The sequence below is a fragment of the Cyrtonyx montezumae genome, unplaced genomic scaffold (assembly GCF_038088225.1).
Source record: "Cyrtonyx montezumae isolate F1298 unplaced genomic scaffold, pur_monq_1.0 scaffold_29, whole genome shotgun sequence".
Lineage (NCBI taxonomy): Eukaryota > Metazoa > Chordata > Aves > Galliformes > Odontophoridae > Cyrtonyx > Cyrtonyx montezumae.
Window position 1 is genome coordinate 8929656 of NW_027072033.1, and position 23101 is coordinate 8952756.

Genomic DNA, 23101 nt, shown 5'->3' on the forward strand with positions numbered 1-23101 from the left:
AGCCCCAGCTCTCAGCCTGTCCATGCAGGGGAGGTGCTCCAGACCTCTGATCATCTTCATACCCCTACTCTGAGCCCACGACAACAACCCAATGTCCTTCTTGTGTTGAGGACCCCTGAACTAGACACAGCACTCCAGGTGGGGTCTCATGAGAGCAGAGTAGAGGGGCAGAATCACCTCCCTCAACCTGCTGGTCATACTTAATGCAACTCAGGATACAATTGACCTCCTGGTTGCAAGCACACCTTCCCAGCAAACTTAACCAGGGTTACTTTGAAAAACATAGTAGTTAAAAAACACCACTTCTAACTTAAGTCCTGGATAGACTGAGAGGTCATAATGTCAGATGTTCCCCTTAGATCAAGCCCTGTCTTACTCCCAATAGCACTGGAAGCCTGTCGGAAAAGGTGGAAGCGGAGATTTGACAGAGAGGTGTTCTTGACATAGAATCTGCATTTGGACTGTGGAGGAAGAGCTTCACTTCTGTACCATGACTAAAATGTCATGATTGAAGGAAAAATGGAACCCACCATTTATTAAATGGGCGCTATTCAGTAGAATGCCTACCTCCAAACGGTTTCCACAAGTTTATAAGAAGACAACATTGCTGCAATTTTCTACTCTTTTTCTCTCTGTCATTCATTACAAATGAACTGAGATAATTAATTTTTACAGAAGAAAAACATCCAGTACCTACCTAGAGGCAAACCTAGTAAAACGGACACTTTCAGTGATTGGTCAAATAAAACCAGGTGCTACAACATGATGTTTCAAGCTAGAAGTTGACAAGTGAATGACATATGTGGACATTCTAAAAGCAAAAATGATAAACTGCATCATCAGCCTACCACACAGAGTTTGCCAATAACATTTTTGTTTCTTTAATACTGAATGTTATTCCATTAAATGGAATTTAGGGGAAAACAAAAAACAACAATAAAAATGAAAACATCAGTAATGACAAGTCACTATAAAACATACCTTCAAAGATGAACAAGCTACTTTCATTCAGGGACTGCTGCTTTTGTTTGTTCGGCTTTATTCATTTTGTGTTGATTTGGGTTTCTAACCCTGCTGCTGAAAAGATTAGAACAACCTATATTGAACAGATCCGGAGAGCTGTAAGAAAACTCCTGATTTAGTAAAGTTTCTTATGGAAATGACTGACTTTCTTTTTAAAATTACAATTGAGTAAATCCTTCATTAACATTTCATTTATATTAGGTATATGCCCTCAGTAAATAGAATCCTTTAAAGAATAACAGACAGCACACTAACTTCTTCTACCAAAACATATCATAACTACAGATACTTTAATTTAGCTCAGAACATCCCATCACCATTACCATTATGTTTTAAACTGACTTCAATTTGAAGTTATTAGCATTTAATTGTTCATGTAGTTCATGCCTTCTCCGTGTACTTACAGGAACCCCAGCTGGATCATCCTTTCTGGAAAGTTTTATCTTGTTGTCAACTCCAACAGCTTCAGTTTCAAGGTCCTGCTTCAAAGCCACCTATTTTTCCCCTGCCTTGACATATTTGTTTTCATCCCTTTCTAGAAGATCATATTTCCTCTTTACTTTTTGTTTAGTCTCTTTCACATTTGCACTTCGCTCTGAACGCTTCTCTTCTCCTGTGTGCTGGAGAAGTTGGTAATATTCTTCATGCTATTTCATGAAGTCCTCCTTAATGTCTTCTCATTTCAAGAGATCCTGCACAAGTTTTCAAACAAGCACCCTCACCTGCTAACAATACCTTACAGTTTTGCCTTCCATTTCCTCATATTCAGCTCTGATCAGGCAGATAACACAGTCATCCCCTCCAGATGTGCACTGCTCCAAGGTTTTAGAAGTCCACAACCACCCACAGTTCAGAGCCTTCTCACCTGGGAAACAACATCACTGCATATGACAGGCTATTTAAATGTATAACCGTGAATAGATACTTATATCCAGGTCACAAAAAATATGAACACAGAAACATTTTGTAATTACTTGTATTGGATGGAATTCCAACAAGTTCAGTTCTTCTAAAGGGCAAGAATTCCTCTAGCTACAAAATGAAAATTAATGAGCTGCCTAATGATATATAACAATAGTGTATCACTTTGTAAAGAGATATACATAGGCTGACCATAAAATGACATGTTAGACAAAGACTGTCAAGTAGGTTAACATGGGATTTCTTTGGGTCATTTGTTGACAAGACCAAAACTCTGCATGTGTTCTGGAGACAACGACTCAACAGTCGCTACCGTAAGTGCTCCACTCTTAAGCAATATTCAGAGGTATTCAGTGAGAACAGATTCAGGAAAGTGAGAACTCCATAAGGTATTACTTGCATCATTTCTTCCAAACACCTGAAATCTTTCATCAGTCTCTCATCCTACTTATGTTGAGAACTAGACACATCTAACTGATGAAATCTGAAAGATTTGGAACACAGAACATGGATGCCAGCATTCAAGAACAAATCCTAAGAAAACATACATTACCATGCTGAAAGCATTGTTACTGTTGGGTGACTTTATTAACTGGAAAACATTAGGGAATTAATGCATATTAAACATTAAATATGCTTTCTAAAAGCTCTTCCCTCCCTCATTCTAGACAAAGCTTTGAGGTAAGTGCCCTATGATCACACTATTCAGTTTTTGAAAACTCATGATAACAGATGCTATCTAACAAATGCTGTCTATGATGACTATATGATAGATTTTTGACAGTGAACAGAAAGGAAGTGTATGAACTAGTGATGTCTCCAGCTTATCAATAGTTGTATGATTTTCTGCTTCAGAAGAATTTTACTAAAAATAAATTAATGAGAGAGGTATGCTGAACTGTCTAACACAACTGATCTTAAGTTTGGATATGTCTCCTGTCAAAACAATTCTTCCAGAAATGGTACATGGGTGTTCAGCACTACTGTCATATGACAGAAGGGTTATCCCTTCTGCTCTGGAAACATAGCAAGACATTTTACATATTAGGATTCTTCTGTGCATATTGATCGGAGAAGATTTAAAAAAAAAAAAAGCTTTTTCAACTAAAAAAATTGAGGAAGAGAATGTAGTTGGAAGTTGAGAAGTTTCTGTGAACACAGTTATTAAAACAAACAGGGAGAAGTAGAGATGCTTTTCCAGGACTTCCAAAAAGATAGATAGATAAGATAGACAGACAGGCAGGCAGATAAACAAACAAACAAATAGAAACAGTTCAAGAACACCTAGAAAAAATTCATTTCACCTCAGAAACCTCCAGAAATTACTCATGCTTCATGCACTGAAAAAGGCATTTTTCTTTCCTAGATATGTTCAACCCACTGAACAAAACAGTTTTGCTCCCACAGTAACACAGAGCAATACTTTATGCTCCTGAAGATTTTCCCATTACTTTAAAAGCAGAGACGATAGTCACTGCAAAGACACAAGCTGGCAACAGAATATGAAGAGCAAAGCCACAGAAAAGGGCAGAAACAAGGGGAGCAGGAGCCCCGTGCAAGGGCACAATCTCATGGTAGAAGATCAGTCCCTGTACTGAGTTAAGTGGCATATAACTGCACATCCAACACCAGAAACTCCTCAAGACAGGAGGTAAAATCCATTACAGGCAACAGTAAAGACTAGTCTTTTCCTGCGTGTACACAGCATAAGATGATTTTGTTCTACCCAATAGCAAAACACAGAAAAAGCCACACAGAGCTCTTGATAAACTCGTGGACTGTGTCTGGACCATAAGACAAAGGCTTCCCACTGCAGCTACTAGAAGAATGCATAACAAGACAGAAATCTTGATCAGAGCAAAGCAAGAAGATGGAATGCTCAGCTCAGTCGGCAGTTTTAACACCTACATGTTGCTATGTACACTACACAGCTGACATAATTCAACAGAAAAATCCACTCTACCACTCTACCAGTGAAGTTCAGTATTCATTCAGTATTTGTGCTGACTGCAATGGCTGTATAGCAAACACTGGAAACTACTGCATGTATATCTTCCATAGATGTTCAGATCCAGAGTTTAAATACAGTTCTTCCAGACGAAGTGAAGATTTACAGTAAGTTACAGAATCACAGTTACATGCTTATTTATTTTCTATAATAAACAATATCTAAAAAGAAATGGCAAATCACAGAAGACCAAAGGCAGCTTTCCTGTAAGATGCAAAGAATAGCTTCCTTTAGTCAGAATGAAAGCACTTAGTGCTTCACATCATGTGTTATTAAACTCTTTGCAGTATAAAATCTTTCTTACTAATCATTCATCTCATGGGAGGTAGAAGTAGACTTGGAACTGTGAACATTTTCAATGTAGGATGTAAACATACACTGCAGCACATTCCTTCTCCCACTGCATCAGCATCTATCCTTGCTGTGGAAGACATTAGGCTAACCAAGCTCATTCTCTTTATATAGGGAAACATAATTGCTATCTCATAAAATATCACATATAAGACAGCACAGTTATACAAAGCTGAATGCTGATGACTAAGCATACAGTTACAACCCTATTAAATTTTAGCAAAAATAAAATGCTCTGTCAGTTAAAGGCTCAGTATTTGAAAATGGTTGAAGATGACACTGACCTAGCAGCACCAAACAAATGCAGAATGATAATAAATATATAGTGTGATAAAACCTTTGAGGCGGTAAATATATCCTGAGTTGTAGCAGTGGAGCTGCTTCCAGTGAAATAAACATGTATTGCTCTGGTAAAAAGTACAGATGACCACTCGTATACAGCACCACATCTGATGTTGATCACATATAGTAAAAATAAAAAAAGCGACTTTTCATAAAAAATGAAAAAAAGTGGGTGAAAATCAAGGTTCCTGAAAGAACAAGAGGAACATAAAGCACAGATTCTGCTGCTTAGCCAAAGAAAGCTCTGTAACTTTTATCAGTACGCAGGAATAAGCATAAGAGAAGAAATAAGAGCCTTCTAACGTAAATAAAACGTGGTACAAGAGCAAAAGGCCATATATTTGTCATATAGAACTTCAAAGAGAAAGTAAAGAAGTTAGTTATTGAAGAAATCATACTTTCACAGTATTCCAGAGGCACAGCACAGGCAAAAATAAAAATCCTACTATTTAAATACAGCACACCATGCATATAAATGGGAAGGCTGGGAAGTGATGCTTGTACTAGCTGAAGAACAGAATGTCTACCCAGAAGAGACCTTCCGTTTTCACAAGTGAAAGGAAAGGACAAGTTTCCAAGTGTAAATGCCAGGGAGCATTTAACCCAAGAACCAAAAAGTAAACCATGCATCAGCAAGCCTGTAGGAGGGTTTTTTTGTTTGTTTTTGAAAGTACAGTGGAAAGTTTGTGTGCCTTAATAGACAATAAGAAAAAAAGCTTTGGAAAATAAAGAATATTACTCATTAAATGTGTGTGCTAGCTACGAACAAGACAAAACAAACAGAATAGTAAAAATGTTTCTATACAATAATTCAAGCACTGATTACCATCACTAATTACCAGCATTTTAAAGACTGAAGTTTACTCAAGAAAGTCAGTAAAACCTTTAAATATTTTCATATATTCAGGATTGAAGACATAGAATTTCTGTTGTTTACATGGTTGGAAAAGAAGCAAACATTGAACACAGGTTCAGAAATTGATGATTTTCAGTGGTTCATAGAATCTTTTTCCCCTAAAGTACCATTTATAAGTCATCTCCAGATCAGTCTTGGTTATACAGGAGAGCAAAGAGCTGCTATGTGATAAATACACATTCTAAAAACCGTGCATAATATATTTAAGCACATTAGAAGCTTCACTTTTTATAAAATTAACTTTAAAAAAAAAGGACTTGCAAATGTATTTACAAAGGAAGATTTATCAATACATTGTCGGATGATATGTTCCAATAAATATTCTTTAAAGCAATCAGAACGCAACACATCAAGAATACAACAGGACACAGCCCTAGATCTTCATGAGTTTAGACAGTAGCACCCACATATGCTGTTCAAGAATATCCAAGTGAAAACTGGGCTTCTTGCATCAGGTAGTCCTTCAGCAACTAATTAGACTATAAGCAATTAAGAAGCATAAAAATAGGTACTAAATTATTTTTAGTTATTTCCTTTGAATAAACAGGAATATCAACCTGTTAGACACATAAGTATTCAAAATTATCTGTACTAATGAACAAATGCCAAAAGAGACCCACTGAACATCTCTCCTTATGATGTATTTAATCTCAGTGAACAAAGTTAATTAATTCCACTAAAAAAATTAAAAAAAAAAACCCTTTGAAACCATTAAAAATAAAATAACAGAGTAACAACTTATTCTACCCTTGTATTAATCACTAAAATTTCTCTTAACGTAGAACCGAGACGCTTAACACAACAAACATTTTAGTTACTGACCAGCTTGATTACAATGGATCTGACATGCAAGATAACAATTACTTAATTTGTAGAGGGTAATACTTAATCTGCAAACACTTATTTTTTCCAAAATGGTTGATGTAATTGTGGCTAAACTTAAACAACAGAATGAAAATCAATAAGAAAATGGCAAATCCCTTCCCTCTCTTCCTTACTTCTCTCTCAGGCATCTTTTATTTTATTATTATTATTATTTATTTACTAAAGATAACACAGGTATTAAAACTAGCCAAATTACCAACTAGATTGCTTCTATTGGCAACTCTACAGTTTTAATGCAGAACCTTCAAACAGATCTTTTCAAAGGACACTTCCAAGGAAAAAAGAAGATTTTCCAAATGATGTTTAACAATGAAAATAAACAGTTATTTTATTAAAACTATGATGTAGCACTCAATTCCAATTGACAACTGCAGTTTTTTTAAGCCCTTAATGGGAAGCTCCTACACTTCTGAAGTTACGTGCAGAGATACTAAAGTGTATTTTCAAATGCAAAAGTAGGCATCACAGATGTTGTGATATATGAAAACTTTGAAAGCTCCATTTAATCAGTGATTATTCAACTGAGAATATTATATAATAGAATATCTTGGAACATACTTAAATATCTAACATGGTTATTCTGAAGGTGTCAATTAGACTTTCCTCTCCTGAGCTAATGAATTTTTGACAGCATTTTATCAATATTCTAGCCTCCACAGAGAATAGAAATCCTGTTCAGATCAATATGGAGACATAAGTGCTTTCACACTCCTCCAACATAACTGTTTTAAGGCAAAATCTCACAAGAGAAGTCTTGTGAGGATGGAACTCCCAAACACGAGGTGCAGATTCTCTGTAAAAAAAAAAGCTCTTCCTAACACAACAATGCAGGCATGTCAGTCTACTATTCAAACTTCCCTTCTTCCACCACATCCCAGATTCTAGCACCACACACACATGATGTAACACCATCCCTGCTGTTCTGTGCATTCTCACGCTAACTGGGAAGCCTGGGCTGGGCTGGATAACTGGTGTTCATGCTTAGACTGAAAACCAGCCATTTCAGGTGGACACCACAGCAAGACGGCATGTCTCCCATATCTGCCCCTATCACAGAGCTGCCATCATCAAACATACGTGCTAACAGTACAAGAAGAGGAATTCAGAAGCAAATCTGAAGTTAGGTCTACTCTCAGGTTTTATTTGCTAAGCATGACGGCTAACTGACTTCAAAGAGAGCAATGAACACATGACTACTCATGACCAGTTTGTAGGGATTTCCAATGCAGAGTTTTAGTGCAGAATCCTTTCTGTCAGTACAAAGAGCAACCAGTGTTTGGAAGAGGTAAACAAACACACTCTGTAACTTTAGCCAAGCTTCAAAGCATCAAGATGCCACGAAAGGTATAAAATTACCTGACCTTCTTGTACATACTAAAAACACATTCCCCAAAATTAACATAGCCAGATATTAAGAAAAATTACTTTTTACCATTTTCCAGTATTTTTATTTATTTATTTATATTTTTATTATTTTTCATTAATTCCAGAAAACTACCTTATGTTAGGTGCAATTATTTCTGCCGTGCTTTCCACAAGAAGACAGACAAACAAACAAACAAAAAAAAGTAGAAGAAAAAAAAGAATCAAAATTATGAAAACCTGTTTTCATTTGTTATACAAGGGTTTACACTTAATGAATTATTTTTACATAATTAAAAAAATTAGAAACAACAATATAAAAAAATAGCAAAGCTTAATAAACAGTTTTGTTTGACGAAATGTTTTATCATTGCTTACATCCATTTGAGTTAAATTCCCTGATTTCCATAACTAAGAATCACATCCTTTATAAAAATTTTCCCAAATCTTATAAAAAGTTACTGAAAAAATCACTGACTTTTATCATAATAAAAAAATAGGAAGCTGTGTACTTATGCCAGGGTAAGAGCTCATTGGTAAGAAAGTCCCTTCAGTGATGAAAAGTTATTATGATAACAGGCACACTACAGTCTGTAGCTGGGGATAAAAAAATATTTCAAGAAAAATGGGAAGCTAAAAAGCTAAAATGAAGGAGGAAGCCAAAACATATATATGCACATAAAAAACAGAACGGTACAGATATAACTGTAAAGAAAAATTTGAAGATAAGTTCCTAAACCTTACAGGAGTAAAGGTGCATTAATACCTGGAACAGTTTAAAAGGTCAGAAGGAGCTTCCACTGCACTACAGACGTGTGAACATTCCATATCTCTTTAGCTTTCATCCCATGAGTAGCTTCTTTACACATGCCATAACCAGAAAGGGCAACAGCAAATGAGTAATCCACTCTGATGTTAATTTGTTTATGACCAGTTGTTTAAAAAAAAAAAACAAACACAAAAACTCAGGGATTTTCATGTCATCTTGAAAACAAAGCAAAACAAAAACCTTCACAGTATGAAATGTACAACAAAATTAAAAACAAGCAAACAAAAATTCCATGCCAAAGATGATAATCCCATTTCAAAAACATAAAAAGGAATGTCGCAAGTTTCTAAATCGAATATTTAAACATAATGTAATTTTAAAATAAATAAATAAAAGCAACAAAAACACAGCTAACAATTTATTAAGTCTCTCAGTCCCCTATATTCCAATTGCTTGGTTAAACTAGCACATTCCAGAAGAGACTTAAACTTTTTTTTTTTTTTTTTGATTCAGCATTCAAAAAGGCTTAGCTTACTAAAGATAAGACTTCAAGCAGTGTGGAAAATGACTGTGGAAAATGTGTCTGCAAGGCACTCAGTTAAAACAAATGAAAAAATCTGTCCAGGAAAAAGAAAGACAGTCCAGGACTGTCATCTTTGTGGCCCTCTGCTGGACTCTTTCCAGGAGATTCCTGTCTTTTTTGTACCAGAGAGCCCAGAACTAGACACAGTACTGCAGGTGAGGCCTCACCAGGGCAGACAGAGGGAGAGGTTCACCTCCCTCAACCTGCTGGACACATTCCTTTTAATGCACCCCAAGATCCCATTAGCCTTCTTGACCATCAGGGCACACTGCTGGCTCATTCCAACCTGTAGTCTAGTCTCATCACCAAAGTGAGGAACTCACACCCAAGACCAGCAGCCAGGCTTCAACCCAACACACAGAACATGTTCTTTATTTGCTAGGTAAATGTATGTTTTAAGAGAATTCTAAAAAGGAGTCCAAAAGTCTTTCCTAAGTATAACACCTAGAAAGTCAAGAGTATTATGGCTCAGGTGGAACTACACATTTATTTGCTGTCCAGTTTCTAATATATACTGAAAAAGCAACTAATATGAGTACCAATCCTGAGCTTAAGCTATTAGACAGCACTGGTAAAAAATGTCAAAGTTCAATAGTTCTTGCCACACTTCAAATTAAGAAATGTACTTTTAAAATATTTTGTTACATAATGAAATAACATGTTTTTAAAAAAAACATTTTACAGCAGCACATATGGACAATAACTTAAAATACATTTTTTCATATGAAGCATCCCAGTAACTAAAGGCAGATTTCATTAGTACTTATTTCAGTTAAACTCTTTTTGTTTACAACTCCAGTTTTTCTTTCTGAGCAGTTTCTGTTTTAGCAAAACCTTATACCTTTTGAGCTCATCAAAGGATGTTAAGCTGGAAAGTCAGAACAAAGTTATCACGAGATTTTCAATTCAGACAAAAAGAGTTATTAAAAAAAGCCTAGAAAAAGTAACAAAACTCATCAACTCTGGGGGTTGAGAGGGAGCAGGAGCACCAAGTCTCTGCCTATTAGACTCATGAAAAATGTTGCACACGCTTTGAGTAGCATTACACCCTTTAATTTATTTAAATCTGTCTGCAACACATAACTGCAAAAAAGGCTCAAGCAATACAGTAAAACAAAACACTTTGTCAGAAAGATATGATACAACACCTTAATGTGGAAGGGAAGCTTACACTTCAGAATACAGGAAATAAAAAGATTTTGAAAACAATGAAAATTCTAGGAATATCTATAGAAAGCGCTGCTTTCCAGGTGACTTCGCTGATTTGACCTTAAAGCAGAAGGCAGATAACAACTTCAGGGTTAAAGGCAAAAATGAGTCAGCGTTTCCTAGTGCTTTTTTTCACAGATTCACTTTAAGCACAGAATATACTCTTGACCCTAAGCAGACAAGATCTTCAACTGTGAGTCTTACTCTTTAAAATCATTGTATAATGCAAGAAGCACTGTCAGGAGAGATGACATGATGACAAATGAGATGACTGTTACAACAGTTGTGTTACAACTGCATTATCTGATACTGAACACTATTTTTAAAAACACCTTTTAACCTTCTGCTCTAGACTCTTACAGAAGTATCACCCCAAATATACCAATAGCACAGAAGTTTTGAAAATGTATTTTTGATAAAACAAGAACATGAGAAGAAAGCTGAAGATGTTTACATTTAAACGTGTTTTCTATACAGGTTGAGAGATGATTCAGCATACCCACATAGAGTATGAAAGACAATTTTAAATCATTTCAGAACTTTTCCTAATGTTTTCCTTTTGTATGTCAGTGAAGTGCTTCAGTAATTCAAGAAAGAGTTTTAAGAGAAAAACCTTTAAGATGTACAAACATTTAAAACAGACTAGAAAGACGCTACACAGCCCACACATTCCTGCACATAAATACCTGATGGCATCGTAGAAGAAAACATATTTCAAGGAAAGCAGCTATGCTGTTTTCACATCATGGATGGTAAACCACATGCACTTACCCTATAGCATTTGGGCAACTAAGAACCAGGAGTCAGAATTACACAGCTGCATACTCCAAAAACCCTAAAGGAGTACTTCCTGACAGGGCACTCAAGGAAAGACAGGACATCCAATTTGCAAACAACCCTGAAACTTATGAGCAGCAAATACCTAATTAGACTCAGAAGTAGCTCCTTATCTCTACAGTCCATAGTTTAGATGCCTTCCATCATTGGAGGGACCACAGCTGCAGGCTCACATGTGCCTGCACATACTTCCATGCTGGATGTGGGTAACACTGTCTTGAGTCCATCACAACTGATACCAGGCTACCAGCACCTCCAGCTCTTGCAGACCTACTAAGCCAGTAACTCAGTAAACACCTGAGGCCCTTAATAAAGGCAAGTACGAGGAATGACTGCTTTCTCGTTACAAACTTGACTGCTAGCCAAGCTCACCATGTAGAATGATGTGGGGCAAGAAGGTAGATTCAGCGCATCTGAACACAAAGCCAAGTGTCTCCAGATTCTCCAGGAAGAAGAGCAAATAGTTGACTGAATACTGCACTCACAGAGCCAGAGAATAAGCAGAGCCTGCACAGTGCAACAGATAAGGTGGCCCAAATGAGGACCACGAGGGACAAGAGAAAAATGACCCAGTTTCAACACTAGAATTGCTTCACTAGGATATTTGTCTAATGACTTCCCTTTACTTTGGTAACACATCCACACAGAAACACTGTTCTACAGAGATATGGAAATAGAAATCACATTTCCACTCCAGTGAGAACTGTATCAAGTGATCGAGTTTGATAACTACAATTAGCATTTCTGTAACAAGGCAGCTTTTAGTAAGAAATAGTTAAGAGAGCACATTCTAAGGACTCTGTGATCATCTTCTTCCTTTCCTCACACCCTCAGAGACCCTGCTACAACCTTAATTACTTACATTTTCATATTTTTTTTTCCTAGGATTATTGATAACTATGCCTTTTTTAATATGATGATTGTATTTATGTAACTATCTAATGTAGCTGCTCAGTTGCGTAGGTATCTCTGCTTCCTCAGGACTAAGCATGCCAGTATCCTAACAGCAAGACACCATCTTATCTTCACCAAAGGCAAATACATCCCTAATGCTCGTTTGGAGTTCAAATGAAAACTCGGCTGTGATCCACCATCTTCAAAACAGAGAGAGACAAAGTCATAGAATCATAGAATATCCCAAGCTGGAAGGGACCCACAAGCATCACCAAGTCCAACCCTTGGCTACACAAAGAACAACCCAAATGCTAAGTCCTTCAGCTAAGTGCCTGCATGAAAATTAAGAGACATATATAAGGAAAATCAACATTCAAGTAAAGTATTTTCAGCAGAAGCAGAAGATGTCTTGTATGGGGTCCTATACCTCAGGAGACAGTCACAATGCTAAGGCAAGCAATTTGATCTAAAGAGAGATCTTTTCAGGATACTTACTCTAAGTACTGGGAGTAGAAAACAAATACAATATTAAAGAGTTATATTTAAAATACATTAAAAAAAAGAAAAAAGTTGATGTGACAAGACTATTAAACAATGGGAAAATATATACAGTCATCAATGTGGATAGCTTGTTGTGTGATCCCTTCTTTTCATTCTTTGGCTCATAGCTCCCTTTCTGAGGCATTTTTTGCAATAAGACTGACTTCTGGAATGGCCACAAGTTGCGCCGGGGAAGATTTAGATTAGACCTGAGGAAGCATTTCTTTTCTGAAAGAGTGGTCAGGCACTGGAATGGCCTGCCTAGGGAGGTGGTTGAGGCACCATCCCTAGCGCTGTTCAAGAAGCGTTTAGATGAGGTGCTAAAGGACTTAATTTAGTAGTTGGGTAGAGATAGTGATAGGAGGATGGTTGGACTAGATGATCTTATAGGTCCTTTCCAACCTTATGAACTTATGAACTTATGAACTTATGAACTTCTAGGAGGTGAGTAGTGAGACATTTTTTTAAATAGTATCAAGGACAGGATGCCCAACGGTAAGAACGTTGCCCTTCCAGATACAGTTGATATTTGTACCTTCTGGAGTTGCAAGCAGTGATTTTGATAATGCATATGTCAGCACCTCTCCAGAAAGATCACTCTGCATATTGAAACTTAAGTGTAAAATTGAACCTCTTCCTGTATGCACCTCTTGTGGAAGCGAGGAGTGATATATATATATATTTACTTAAATGTGTGTCACTCTGCTTACTAAATTGTACATTGCTTGAACTTTTTCCTATGTGTACTCCTGGGGAAGTGAGGAGTGAATCTGAGTACTTGCATTACATGTGTGTACCTCTCAAGGTCATTCCTCATATTGAAACCTAAAAAGTGTTGTTTGAGCCTTTTTGTCTTTTGTGTGCTCTACTCAACAGAAGAGTAGTGATTTAAGCATTTGCATTTGTTTGACATGTGCATATCTCTCTTTAGGAGGTGAGGGGTCACTGGAGCTTTAAATTCCTCTGCTCCTCTCTGTGAAGATCTTTAGAAATGAGTTACAGTACAGACACTACGAAAAGCGAAGATGTGTTATTTGACTTCTTAGTGAAGAATGGTGTTTGACCCTCATTATCAGGGGTGGATTGGGCACAACAGAACCAACATAACTTCCACAGTGTTTCAGACTATATTAGTGTCCTACAAAACAAGGCTCATACACGAGCTGGAAAAGGGTAATCGCTTATTTGTGTAGTACTCCGGGCTGCTTTAAAAGCTGCTGTGGGGTTCTGAGATGAACAGCATTTTGCAGGAACATAAACTATACAAGCACTGCAAGAATCAGTTAAAGTAACACAGGAATTGGTTAGAACTCTGCAGAATCATACAACAAACCTTGAGGGACAATTAGAAAGCAAAAGAGGTGGAACAGCTGTGTTGCAAACGGCCTTAAAGTAACTGTTAATGTGTAAGGACACCAGGGACACTCTTGTCCACAGTTTGTCATAGGAAAACACTTATCCTCTGGAAGGACTGAAAGAAATAAAGGCAGGATTAGATAAATTAAGAGGCCTTGCCGACCCTGTTGTGTCCATTGATAAAAACTGAATATATATTTGATAACAGTGAGGAGCTAGACCCTTGAATGTTAAGGAAATTCCCTTCTCGGCGACTGAACTAACAAAACTGAAAAGAGATTTTGGCCAGTGACCAAGAGAATGGAGATAGAGTATGTATGGAGAGTTAGACTCACTGGTGGAGACCAAATACTATTAACTGAAAAGGAAGCTGAAGGCTACTGTGGACCAGGATTATTTTTAACTACTGGCAACAGTCGTGCTCCCTGGTCCTTAATGCATAGGGCTGCCTATTGGGCAGTTAGACTCAACTTTTTAGAAAGTGGAGACCCTCTTGCCGTTTCTGGGACAGTTGATCAATTAGTAGAAAGTGTTCAGAAGGCTGCTTGTCTCTGATTAATGGTAAGAGTGGGTTAAGAAACTTAAGGATGGTTCAGGGTAAGAGAACAGCAATTAACGAAGGCAAGACTGATGAAGGAACCACCTGGGATAGGGAGGACAAGTCTAATGGAAGTTGAATAAAAACAATGTGATGACCAAATTGTGGTTGAACAAAGACAATAAACTGCAGAACTATGTCTAATTGAGAACCAGATGAAACTGGTTTGCTTCCTTGAACTGCAGTGGGGTGAAAAGCACACAGCAAGATGAAAGGCCTTCATCTTCAAGACCCATGCCCACAACCACCAGGAGGCTCTGTGCATGCTCAGCATAAAGGAATTTGAGGTGATACATATGGATATGATTTTTTGGACCTGAATGTAATAGTCCATGCCACTCTTAGCAATGCAGTGAATATGCATGACTTCTGTTCTTAAATATGTATCACTTCACTCCACTTCATGCAAGTCAGGTGGAGCTACCTCCCTTGCACCCAGTTTGTGTGGGTGTGCAGCGCTGAATAAACATACCTGCTTTATAACCTAACCCTGGGTTATAGAGTTTATTTCCACAAGTCATCTCCAAATTATGTATGATAGAAAGCAGCAGTCACAACATTAACCATCCATGATGATGTCTGCTGACCCCAAGAAGACAACCACTTTAATTAGGGGGCTTCCAGAACTGTTAAATCTTATAGGTTTACAACTACAAGGAAAAATACAAGCCATTCCATAGGGAGAGAAAGCCTGGACAGTGTTAGAAAGAACACTAACCCCTAATTCTCCACAGTCAAGATACAAAGTGTAGGCTCAGGGAGAAGTCACTCAACAGTTAATGAACTACAGCCAAAGGTATGGCTCTTTGACTGCCATCACCACTAGACAGGAGACAAAGAGAGTAAGGTGCACAGTAACTGATCCTACCACTGTCCTATCCAATCCAAAGGACAATGGACAAAAAAGGTCTCGTTTTCAGTGAAACCAAGTGAGTGAGATACAGATCATAAACATTACATTCTCTGAACTCTGGGCTGGTGGAAGGGCATTCTGCAAGAACTGATGGATGGATTATGACAAACAGGTTAGAAAAGTTACTTAATGGGTGGCTGGAACAAAAGCTCAAGAAGCTTGAGAAAATCAAAGTATGGGGTCCTAAAGCATCTCAGGAGGAACCTGAACAGCTACACGCTACTGGAGCCATTGGTAAACTAATGCCTCTTCCCCCAGTGAAGTGAGCAAGGGAGTAAAGGGTGGGTGCATTTTAGAAAGCTCACAACAAGAGGAAACAATCCTCAATTTAATGCCTTCTGTCTCGAGGCCCCACTCTTGCCTATTATCTCTGAGTCACAATCCAGGTAAACATTAGCTAGGGAAACCCTCCTATCTCCCTCGCCAGCCTGCGCTGGTTGAGTAGCCTAATGTGGGGCCAGTTTCCCTAACCTTGAGAGAATTTCTTAATAAATATGCTTGGAAGGCTAAGGATGCCTGGGCAAAGGAATATAAAATCAACATTTGCTGGATTGCTTCCTTAATTTTCAACCATATTAACAAAGCCCAAAAAGGGCAAGTCAGTGTCTTGTTTTAATGCCTATTTTCTCCACTAGAAAGTGTAATAAAGTCAAAACAAACAAACAAAAAAAAAGACTTAAAAACTTAGCAGTGGAATAGAAGTCCCAAAATACTAATCAGTTTTTTGTTGTATTTCTCACCTTTCCATTTCTGGGAAAGAAAAAAAAATTCTGGGTCACTGACAGTGCCTATATTCTGACAACATTTGATTTCTGTGCATCTTATTTTGTACTTTTCTGATCTGTTATGTACTTAGGTTACAAATTACAAATCTTTAAACAAGAGAAACACAGGTTAAAAAAAAAAGGAAGGGAAAAGGATAAAGAAGGATAAAGCAGTCAGCCTTCTTGACATTCTTTTTGTTTGTTTGTTTGTTTTTGTTCAGAATAGCCCTCTACAGAGTAGAATAGAATCCTCATAAAAGGGGAACATGGAACATGATCTCTGTTTTTTAACTCCATTTCTGTTTACCAAAGAACAAAACAAGTATGAGTCACTAACACCAAGCTACCCTCCTCATCCACTGCAAAGCATTTCTAGGCTTCAAAATTAGTGGAGAAGAGTTGCTTGCTTGAAATATGGACTCTGAGAACACAAAATATCCCATTTGATCTCTGTTGTTATTAATCTGGGTAAGCAGAAGATGCTAACAGTTAGAAAAGAAAAATCCCTGAGACTTTTTAGTGAGGCATTTTGGATGAATGTGCCAGTTTTATCACACCTTAATCACTACAGTGTCATCAAAACTGAAGAATAAGTTAAGATATAATTGAAAAACACATCAGAACAAAGACGGATTTCCTGTGAAAAGCATGAGGGAAATGACCTGAGCACAACACAGCATCAGTCTCTCTTGCCCATGCTGAGGCACTGCTGCAGTAGCTCAGCTGTTATCCCTGACCTGCAAGATGCTACCAGCCTAATGCTGTTCTCCCAGATGCTCCCAAGCACTACCACACCTTTGACTCTCCATCAGACAGGGGCAGGAGTTCGGATGGTTCACTCTCACCCCTGCTCACCACAGGCATGCACAGCACAGCAGGGTCATGCAGAATGGCTGCAATGGGTAGCCACTGCCCACCAGCAGCAGCCACCATTAATACTGACTGGAAGCATCTGACAATCGGCAGCCCCAAGGCAGGCTTGTGTCTCCTCCACTGTACAGAACTGACCAAAAAACACTGTTTTAACCCACTTTCTCAGCAACTCAGTGACTAATTTCTGATTTAAAGTGGAGGAGCACTGTTAGCAGACACAAAGAGACAGATCACCTCAGCCACAACTCACATGGCGCATGGGAGATCAGTCCTCAGCCCTGGCTTCCAATTTAGCACAACAGGGATTAAAGTCCAGAAAATTATTCTCCAAACAGCAGTTACAACACTTCTTTTCCTGTTATTTCTGGTGGAATAAATTATTCTTAAAATAACACTGTAGTCCTCCCCTTGCCAGCCTGTATAAATGTAAGCCAATATATGTATACAAGCAAGCACAATGTTCTGGCTGTACCTTTACACAGAAACAAAAACAAACCCTGAGAAGCAGTCAGGCTCACCTACACCACCACAGGCACCTGGCAAAGATGAAGCATCTCATGTTTTCTTGAGTTCCTCAACTTCTTTCATCCTCAACAACAAAAAAAGACTTCCAGTTCCAGTTCCTGGAGAATAAATCCAGTAACAAAATGATGTCATATAGAAAAACTCTAGACTAAAAGTCAAATCTGTTTCTACAAATCTGAATGAATTGTTCCTAGCTCAAATTAGTCTTCGGCTACACAAACCTCAAAACCTCCCCAAAAGCAGTGATGTTCACAAACATCTTGCAGCCCAGCAGGACTTAGTTCAATACTTCAGAACAAGAGGACTTCACAACAAATGTGGAACTCACTTTGCAGTCCATCCTAGCCACAGACTTGGTGTTTGCATATGTACCTGAAAGAGTGATTAATCCATTCCAGCACAGAAAAAGTATAGCTGATTAAAGCAGCAATGGAAAAGCACACACTAAGAGTTTCAGTGACCCAGGGAAAAAGTCTCTGAACCAGGGAAAACCAGGGAAAAACCTTTGTCACAGTCTAATTTAACAACCTGCAACAACAGAGTCAGTTCAGGTAGCGTATCACACTTATTTCAACAACCAGCCATACAACACAAAGGCATGAAAATACACCCAAGCACAAAATACATTTGAGGACCCTTTGATTCATCACAGTGTCTAGAGCCTTCTTTGAAACTGAAATATTACATTTCCAGCTTTGCCACATAGAAAAAAAATAAAAATTTCTCCCAAAGACTCCTGCAAAATATATGCCTAAAATAACTTGATATTTTAAGTTCTTAATATACAAAATGTAGGTATTTATAAACAGTAATCTTAATTAATACAGCAGCCTGTAAATGTTCTAGTCTGCTTCAAAATATCTCTGCGTGGAGGCAGAGAGGTACCTCCAATTTCTCATGCCTCAAAACGGATAGGTCTGGGCTGCTCTTTGAGTATACTCCACTCTTCTTCCAGACATATTTAATACCCAGATAGCACTCAAAGCAGCTTTGTCTTAACCTTCTGCATATTCAGAAGGATTTCTTGCACATGCAACAACATCAAATATTTTTCTAACAAACAGAAATAATGGTCAGAAATTAACAACTATTACAACAACTCGTTTGTTTGCTTTCCTATTATTCATTATACAGAAATAGGACCGTCAGGAGCAGTCGAAATTCAAGACTGGTGCCATTCTACTCCAGAATCCACATAAACATATAGATCAGTTCCATGAAGTTAACATTTTCAGGCTCCAATCTTACCATGAGAAACTGGGCAGCCATGTAATTCAACTCTCCAAAAAAAATAAAAACCTCATGTTTTGTTCTATCCCATTTACACAGCAAAAGTTTCCTGACATTCAATACTAGAATAAATAATTAGCAAGTTATCATCACTTTTCTTCCCAAAATTTCTTCTCAAGAAGACTGAAATAAATAAATATATCAACAAACAAACCAACACACAGAACTTCTAAGGTACTACTACTAGAATTCTAATATTTTATATAGGTAAGCAGGCATTAATGGCTGTAAGGATTTTGAAATGAACTTGCACAGGTTAAGTTCAAACACATCAGAATATAAGATTAGGCTACTAATGCTTAAAAGTCTGATTAAGAAACACCAGTCCAACACTGATCCCCGTCTGCACAATAAATAATTTCCCTGCTCTAGAATTGCAACTGGTATATTTTTTCACATTTTAATTCAAATAATTTGTTGAAGTAGTCTTTAAAGACACATTTCTATAGTGGAACAAGAAATAGGCTTTCCACCCCCTAAGTCTGCATTAGGGATTTAAGATTTACTGTTCATTCACCATTCATACAGTGTAGCCTACCAAATCCATTTTTAAGCAGACACCTTTTTCCAGGCCTCTCAGAAAAAAAAAAAAAAGAAAAGAAAGAAAAAAAACCCATTAATGCACAAACTCTATTTTTCCTTACTTTTTGTCTCTAATAGCACATAACCTCTTTCAGTGGCCCATTTAAATGATTTTCCTGCTTAACAAGGTAGTGCAACAAGGACAAGCAAAGATTAATATTAATGAACCAGCCAAAATAACTAAAATTTTATGAATCATACTAGCTATCACTATTCACCCTCCCTGTCAGCTGTACACTCAATCTATTCTAATCTGCAAAGAAGGTGTTGCCATTAAACACAATGTTTCCAGTGAAATAGCCCTAAATCCTAGTCACAGCATTGCAAACAAACTTTTTTGGAGCTGCAGCACATCTTTATAACTTCATTCAGTAGAAACATTTTCTAAAGTAATCTGTTCCCAAAATGACTTCAGCATACTAAGATTTGTCATTGCATCTCTGCAGTAAATTTAAATGCTCAGTAGAACAGGTTCACTAAGTAAAATACTGCTGAAGGTATATCATGGACGCAGGCAATATAACAAATTTCCTATCAGTACAAGAAAAAAAAACACCCTATTTCAGCTTTTGCTCATAAGAATTTATATTTAAATGCATCTTAATAATTAAGAAAATACAAGCAATTCCTCTTCAAATACCACAACATATTTTATAAACTTGTGCCATAGAAGATTTGCCAGATGCTTGTATAAAAACGATTTCTGAAGGGTCCAATCTTAACACTATATATCAAATAGAGCAGGGATCCTCCCAACAGTTATTTATAGAAAACGTACAGGTAACACTTTAGCAACTTATCACATAGCAATACTTACAACATGGCTGTTCACAGATATAAGCCGCAGTAACCATGACTAAATGAAAACTGAAAAATACAAGTAGATATAACAATAGATGTTTGCAGCCACATGCTACACAAGTTTACCTACCATTTTCCTTTGGTGTGCAGTTTACATAATAATGTGTTTATTAAAGCCTAAAAATTATGGCAGAAAGAGATGGCAGACTCACTGCAAGATGCAGAATCACAAACAAAACACCCTGTGTGAGAAATCCTGTTACTTACCTCATAGGACCAAACACACTGCGTTCCTCCAAATCTTCGGACACACCTGCCCACCTCCACGTCCTCATGAGTGGTGTACATCTCATGAAGGCATTCAGCTATATGTGGCACCATCCGCCTCAGGACCTCCCGGCTGAAGATCATTCCTGGCCCTCCCATACAGAAATTCTCTCCAGGCTCAAGCCCCAGCTTCCCAAGCTCTTCAATGTTACCCAAACCAGTCTGTCCTAAATACAGAGGCTTACTGCTGTTCAGAGAGCGAAGAAACTCCTCCAATTTTTCACCTGAAAAAGAGAAAAGACGACCATTATCTGTCTGCTTAGTCAGCCACCTGTTTTCCTGCATCTCAAGATTTTTCTCTGAAATCTAACAGGCACCTTAGGCTATCACAGGAAATGACCTACAGTGTAATATCTTTATTCAAGTTTATATTTCTCAGACTCTTTTTTATATGAATATCCTCAATTAATACTTCAATGGCATTTTCATGTAGCCTGAAGAGAGAATATGATCAAAGCCTTGCTCAGTTCAGCCAATACTAATGGAAATCATTCCCTCTCTAGTTTATAGCTCTCTATTGCGAGACAATTTGTCAATATGGCTCTAAGTTGAGGAGGAAGAGACACTGAGGAAAAACGCCAGGCATTACTTTCATTAGATTGGTTTTGGAAAAGAGTAAGCTTAAATTTAAAAAATCTTCGATATAGAATAATTTTCTGTTCTTCCCCTTGGAACGTGATAAAAATGAGGCATTTTCCTTTAAACAGCTTACCTATTTTTGCAAGAGATGCAATTTAGCATTTACTTGAAATTTAGAGTTGGCAGATAGGTTGGACTCAATTAAGCTTGGACCCAATTAAAGACAGGCTCACTACACCTCAAAATTAAGCCCAAAGACAACAGTGCCAGCTTCTACTTCTGCAACCAAATAAATTTAGGTGTGTAAGCAGTTCAAAGATGAACAACTGACAAGAAAGGAGCCTATTAAATGACTCAGACAAACCAAGTGACAAATAGCACGCAGTTACCTCAAGGTAACTTTCTACAGTTTGCATCATGCTCATAATGCACGGTTATGCCCCTGCTTTGCCATTCCTCCCTGGGAATAACAAATAACAGTGCTTTTTTTTTCTCTTATTATGAGACAGCACTCTTTTTCCTTAGGCGGTGGCAAGCACGTACCACGAGGGAGAAGGCTGCAGAACACCCTTAGCTAACGGTGCTACAACACCCACGCGGCACCAGGGCCGACACTTTCTGAACATGCCGCGAAGTACAGCAGGAGCTTTGCAGGCGGATTTCGGGATCCGCTCTGCTTGCAGCGCTACTCAGCCACGAGAGAATTCTCACTAGCGCTGAACACTCCGCCTCCGAGGAGCGTCAAACCGCAGCCCCCGCGCCGAGCCCGGCACTTCCACGTGGGGCTGGGGGACCGCTGCGCCCGGTGCTCCGCCGCCTCTCTCCCGCCACCCACGGTCACCTTTAATGTAGACGTCGTCGTCCGCCCTCATGAACCACTCGTACTTGTCCAGGTAGTGGTCGTGCATGTACTTGATCATCATAAAAGACTTCTTCTGCGGCGGATAGGAATCGTCCACGCCAGGCAGGGCGACGACGGGCAGCGGGGGCAGCCCGGGGGGAGCGGCCGAACCCTGGCTGGAGAAGAACTCCACACGGCCCGGTACCGTTGGCGCCCAGGTCCGCTGCGCCGCCACCGCCCGGCTGCCCAGGTACTTCTGTGCCGTCATTACCCCCACGTAGAGGAAGTTGCGGGGCTTGGCGCAGCCCGCCGCACCTCCCCAGTCCCCGCTCCCGTTGCGGCTGTCGCTGGGCCGCCCGCTCCGCTTCTCGCCGCCTTCCTCATCCTCCTCCGGCTCCGCTTCCCCAACGCCGGCGGGGCCGGACACCGTGCCTTCCTCCGCCGCCGGCAGCTCCCACGGGCTGCTCCGCACGCCCGTGCCGTCCGGCACCACAGCGGCCGCCGGCTGTTCTGCCGCGGCGGCGCCCCTGGCCGCCCCTGGCACCGCCGCGCGACCGTAGTAGGAACAGAGGCTGGCGCCGCGCCGCTTCTTCTCGCTCATCTCGGCCACTCGGGGAGCGATGAGCCAGGAGGCGGCGGTGAAGCCCAACACCAGCCCCAGCACCACGCTCAGCCAGGGTCTCCGCGAGCGTGCTGCCATGGCGCGGGCGGGGCTACGTTTCCCCCGCCGCGTCCCGCCAGAGGGGACCCCAGTTCCCGCGACGGCTCCGGACGCGGCGGTCCTGCCGGTTGCAGTACTCCCGAGGCAAACTTCTCCGGGCGGGCGGCGACGCGGGCGGCGGAGCGCTAGCGGCGGCCCCTCGGCTTCGCTGGCACCTTGTCACAGCCGAGCCTGGTCCCTCCCCGCCCCTCCCACCGCTCAGCCTCCTCCACACGGCAGCGGCCCTTTTTCGCCGCTTCGCTGCATTCCTCTGCGGCTTCCGAGCGCCTCACTCCGGAGATCGCCGGTGCC

At 39.4% G+C, this 23101-nt stretch overlaps 1 protein-coding gene across 1 annotated transcript in view; it reads right to left on the reverse strand.

Annotated features, from left to right (window-relative positions):
* The window catches only part of CHSY3 (chondroitin sulfate synthase 3), a 119234-nt gene extending 96375 nt beyond the window's left edge, over positions 1-22859 (reverse strand). The window contains exons 1-2 of the mRNA XM_065740660.1: positions 22090-22859; positions 20610-20893 (exon numbers count right to left, since the gene is read on the reverse strand). Coding sequence (XP_065596732.1) covers positions 20610-20893; positions 22090-22789 — 984 coding nt within the window. The 5' untranslated portion in view covers positions 22790-22859. The remainder of the gene's footprint in view (positions 1-20609; positions 20894-22089) is intronic.
* Positions 22860-23101: the final 242 nt, after the last annotated feature.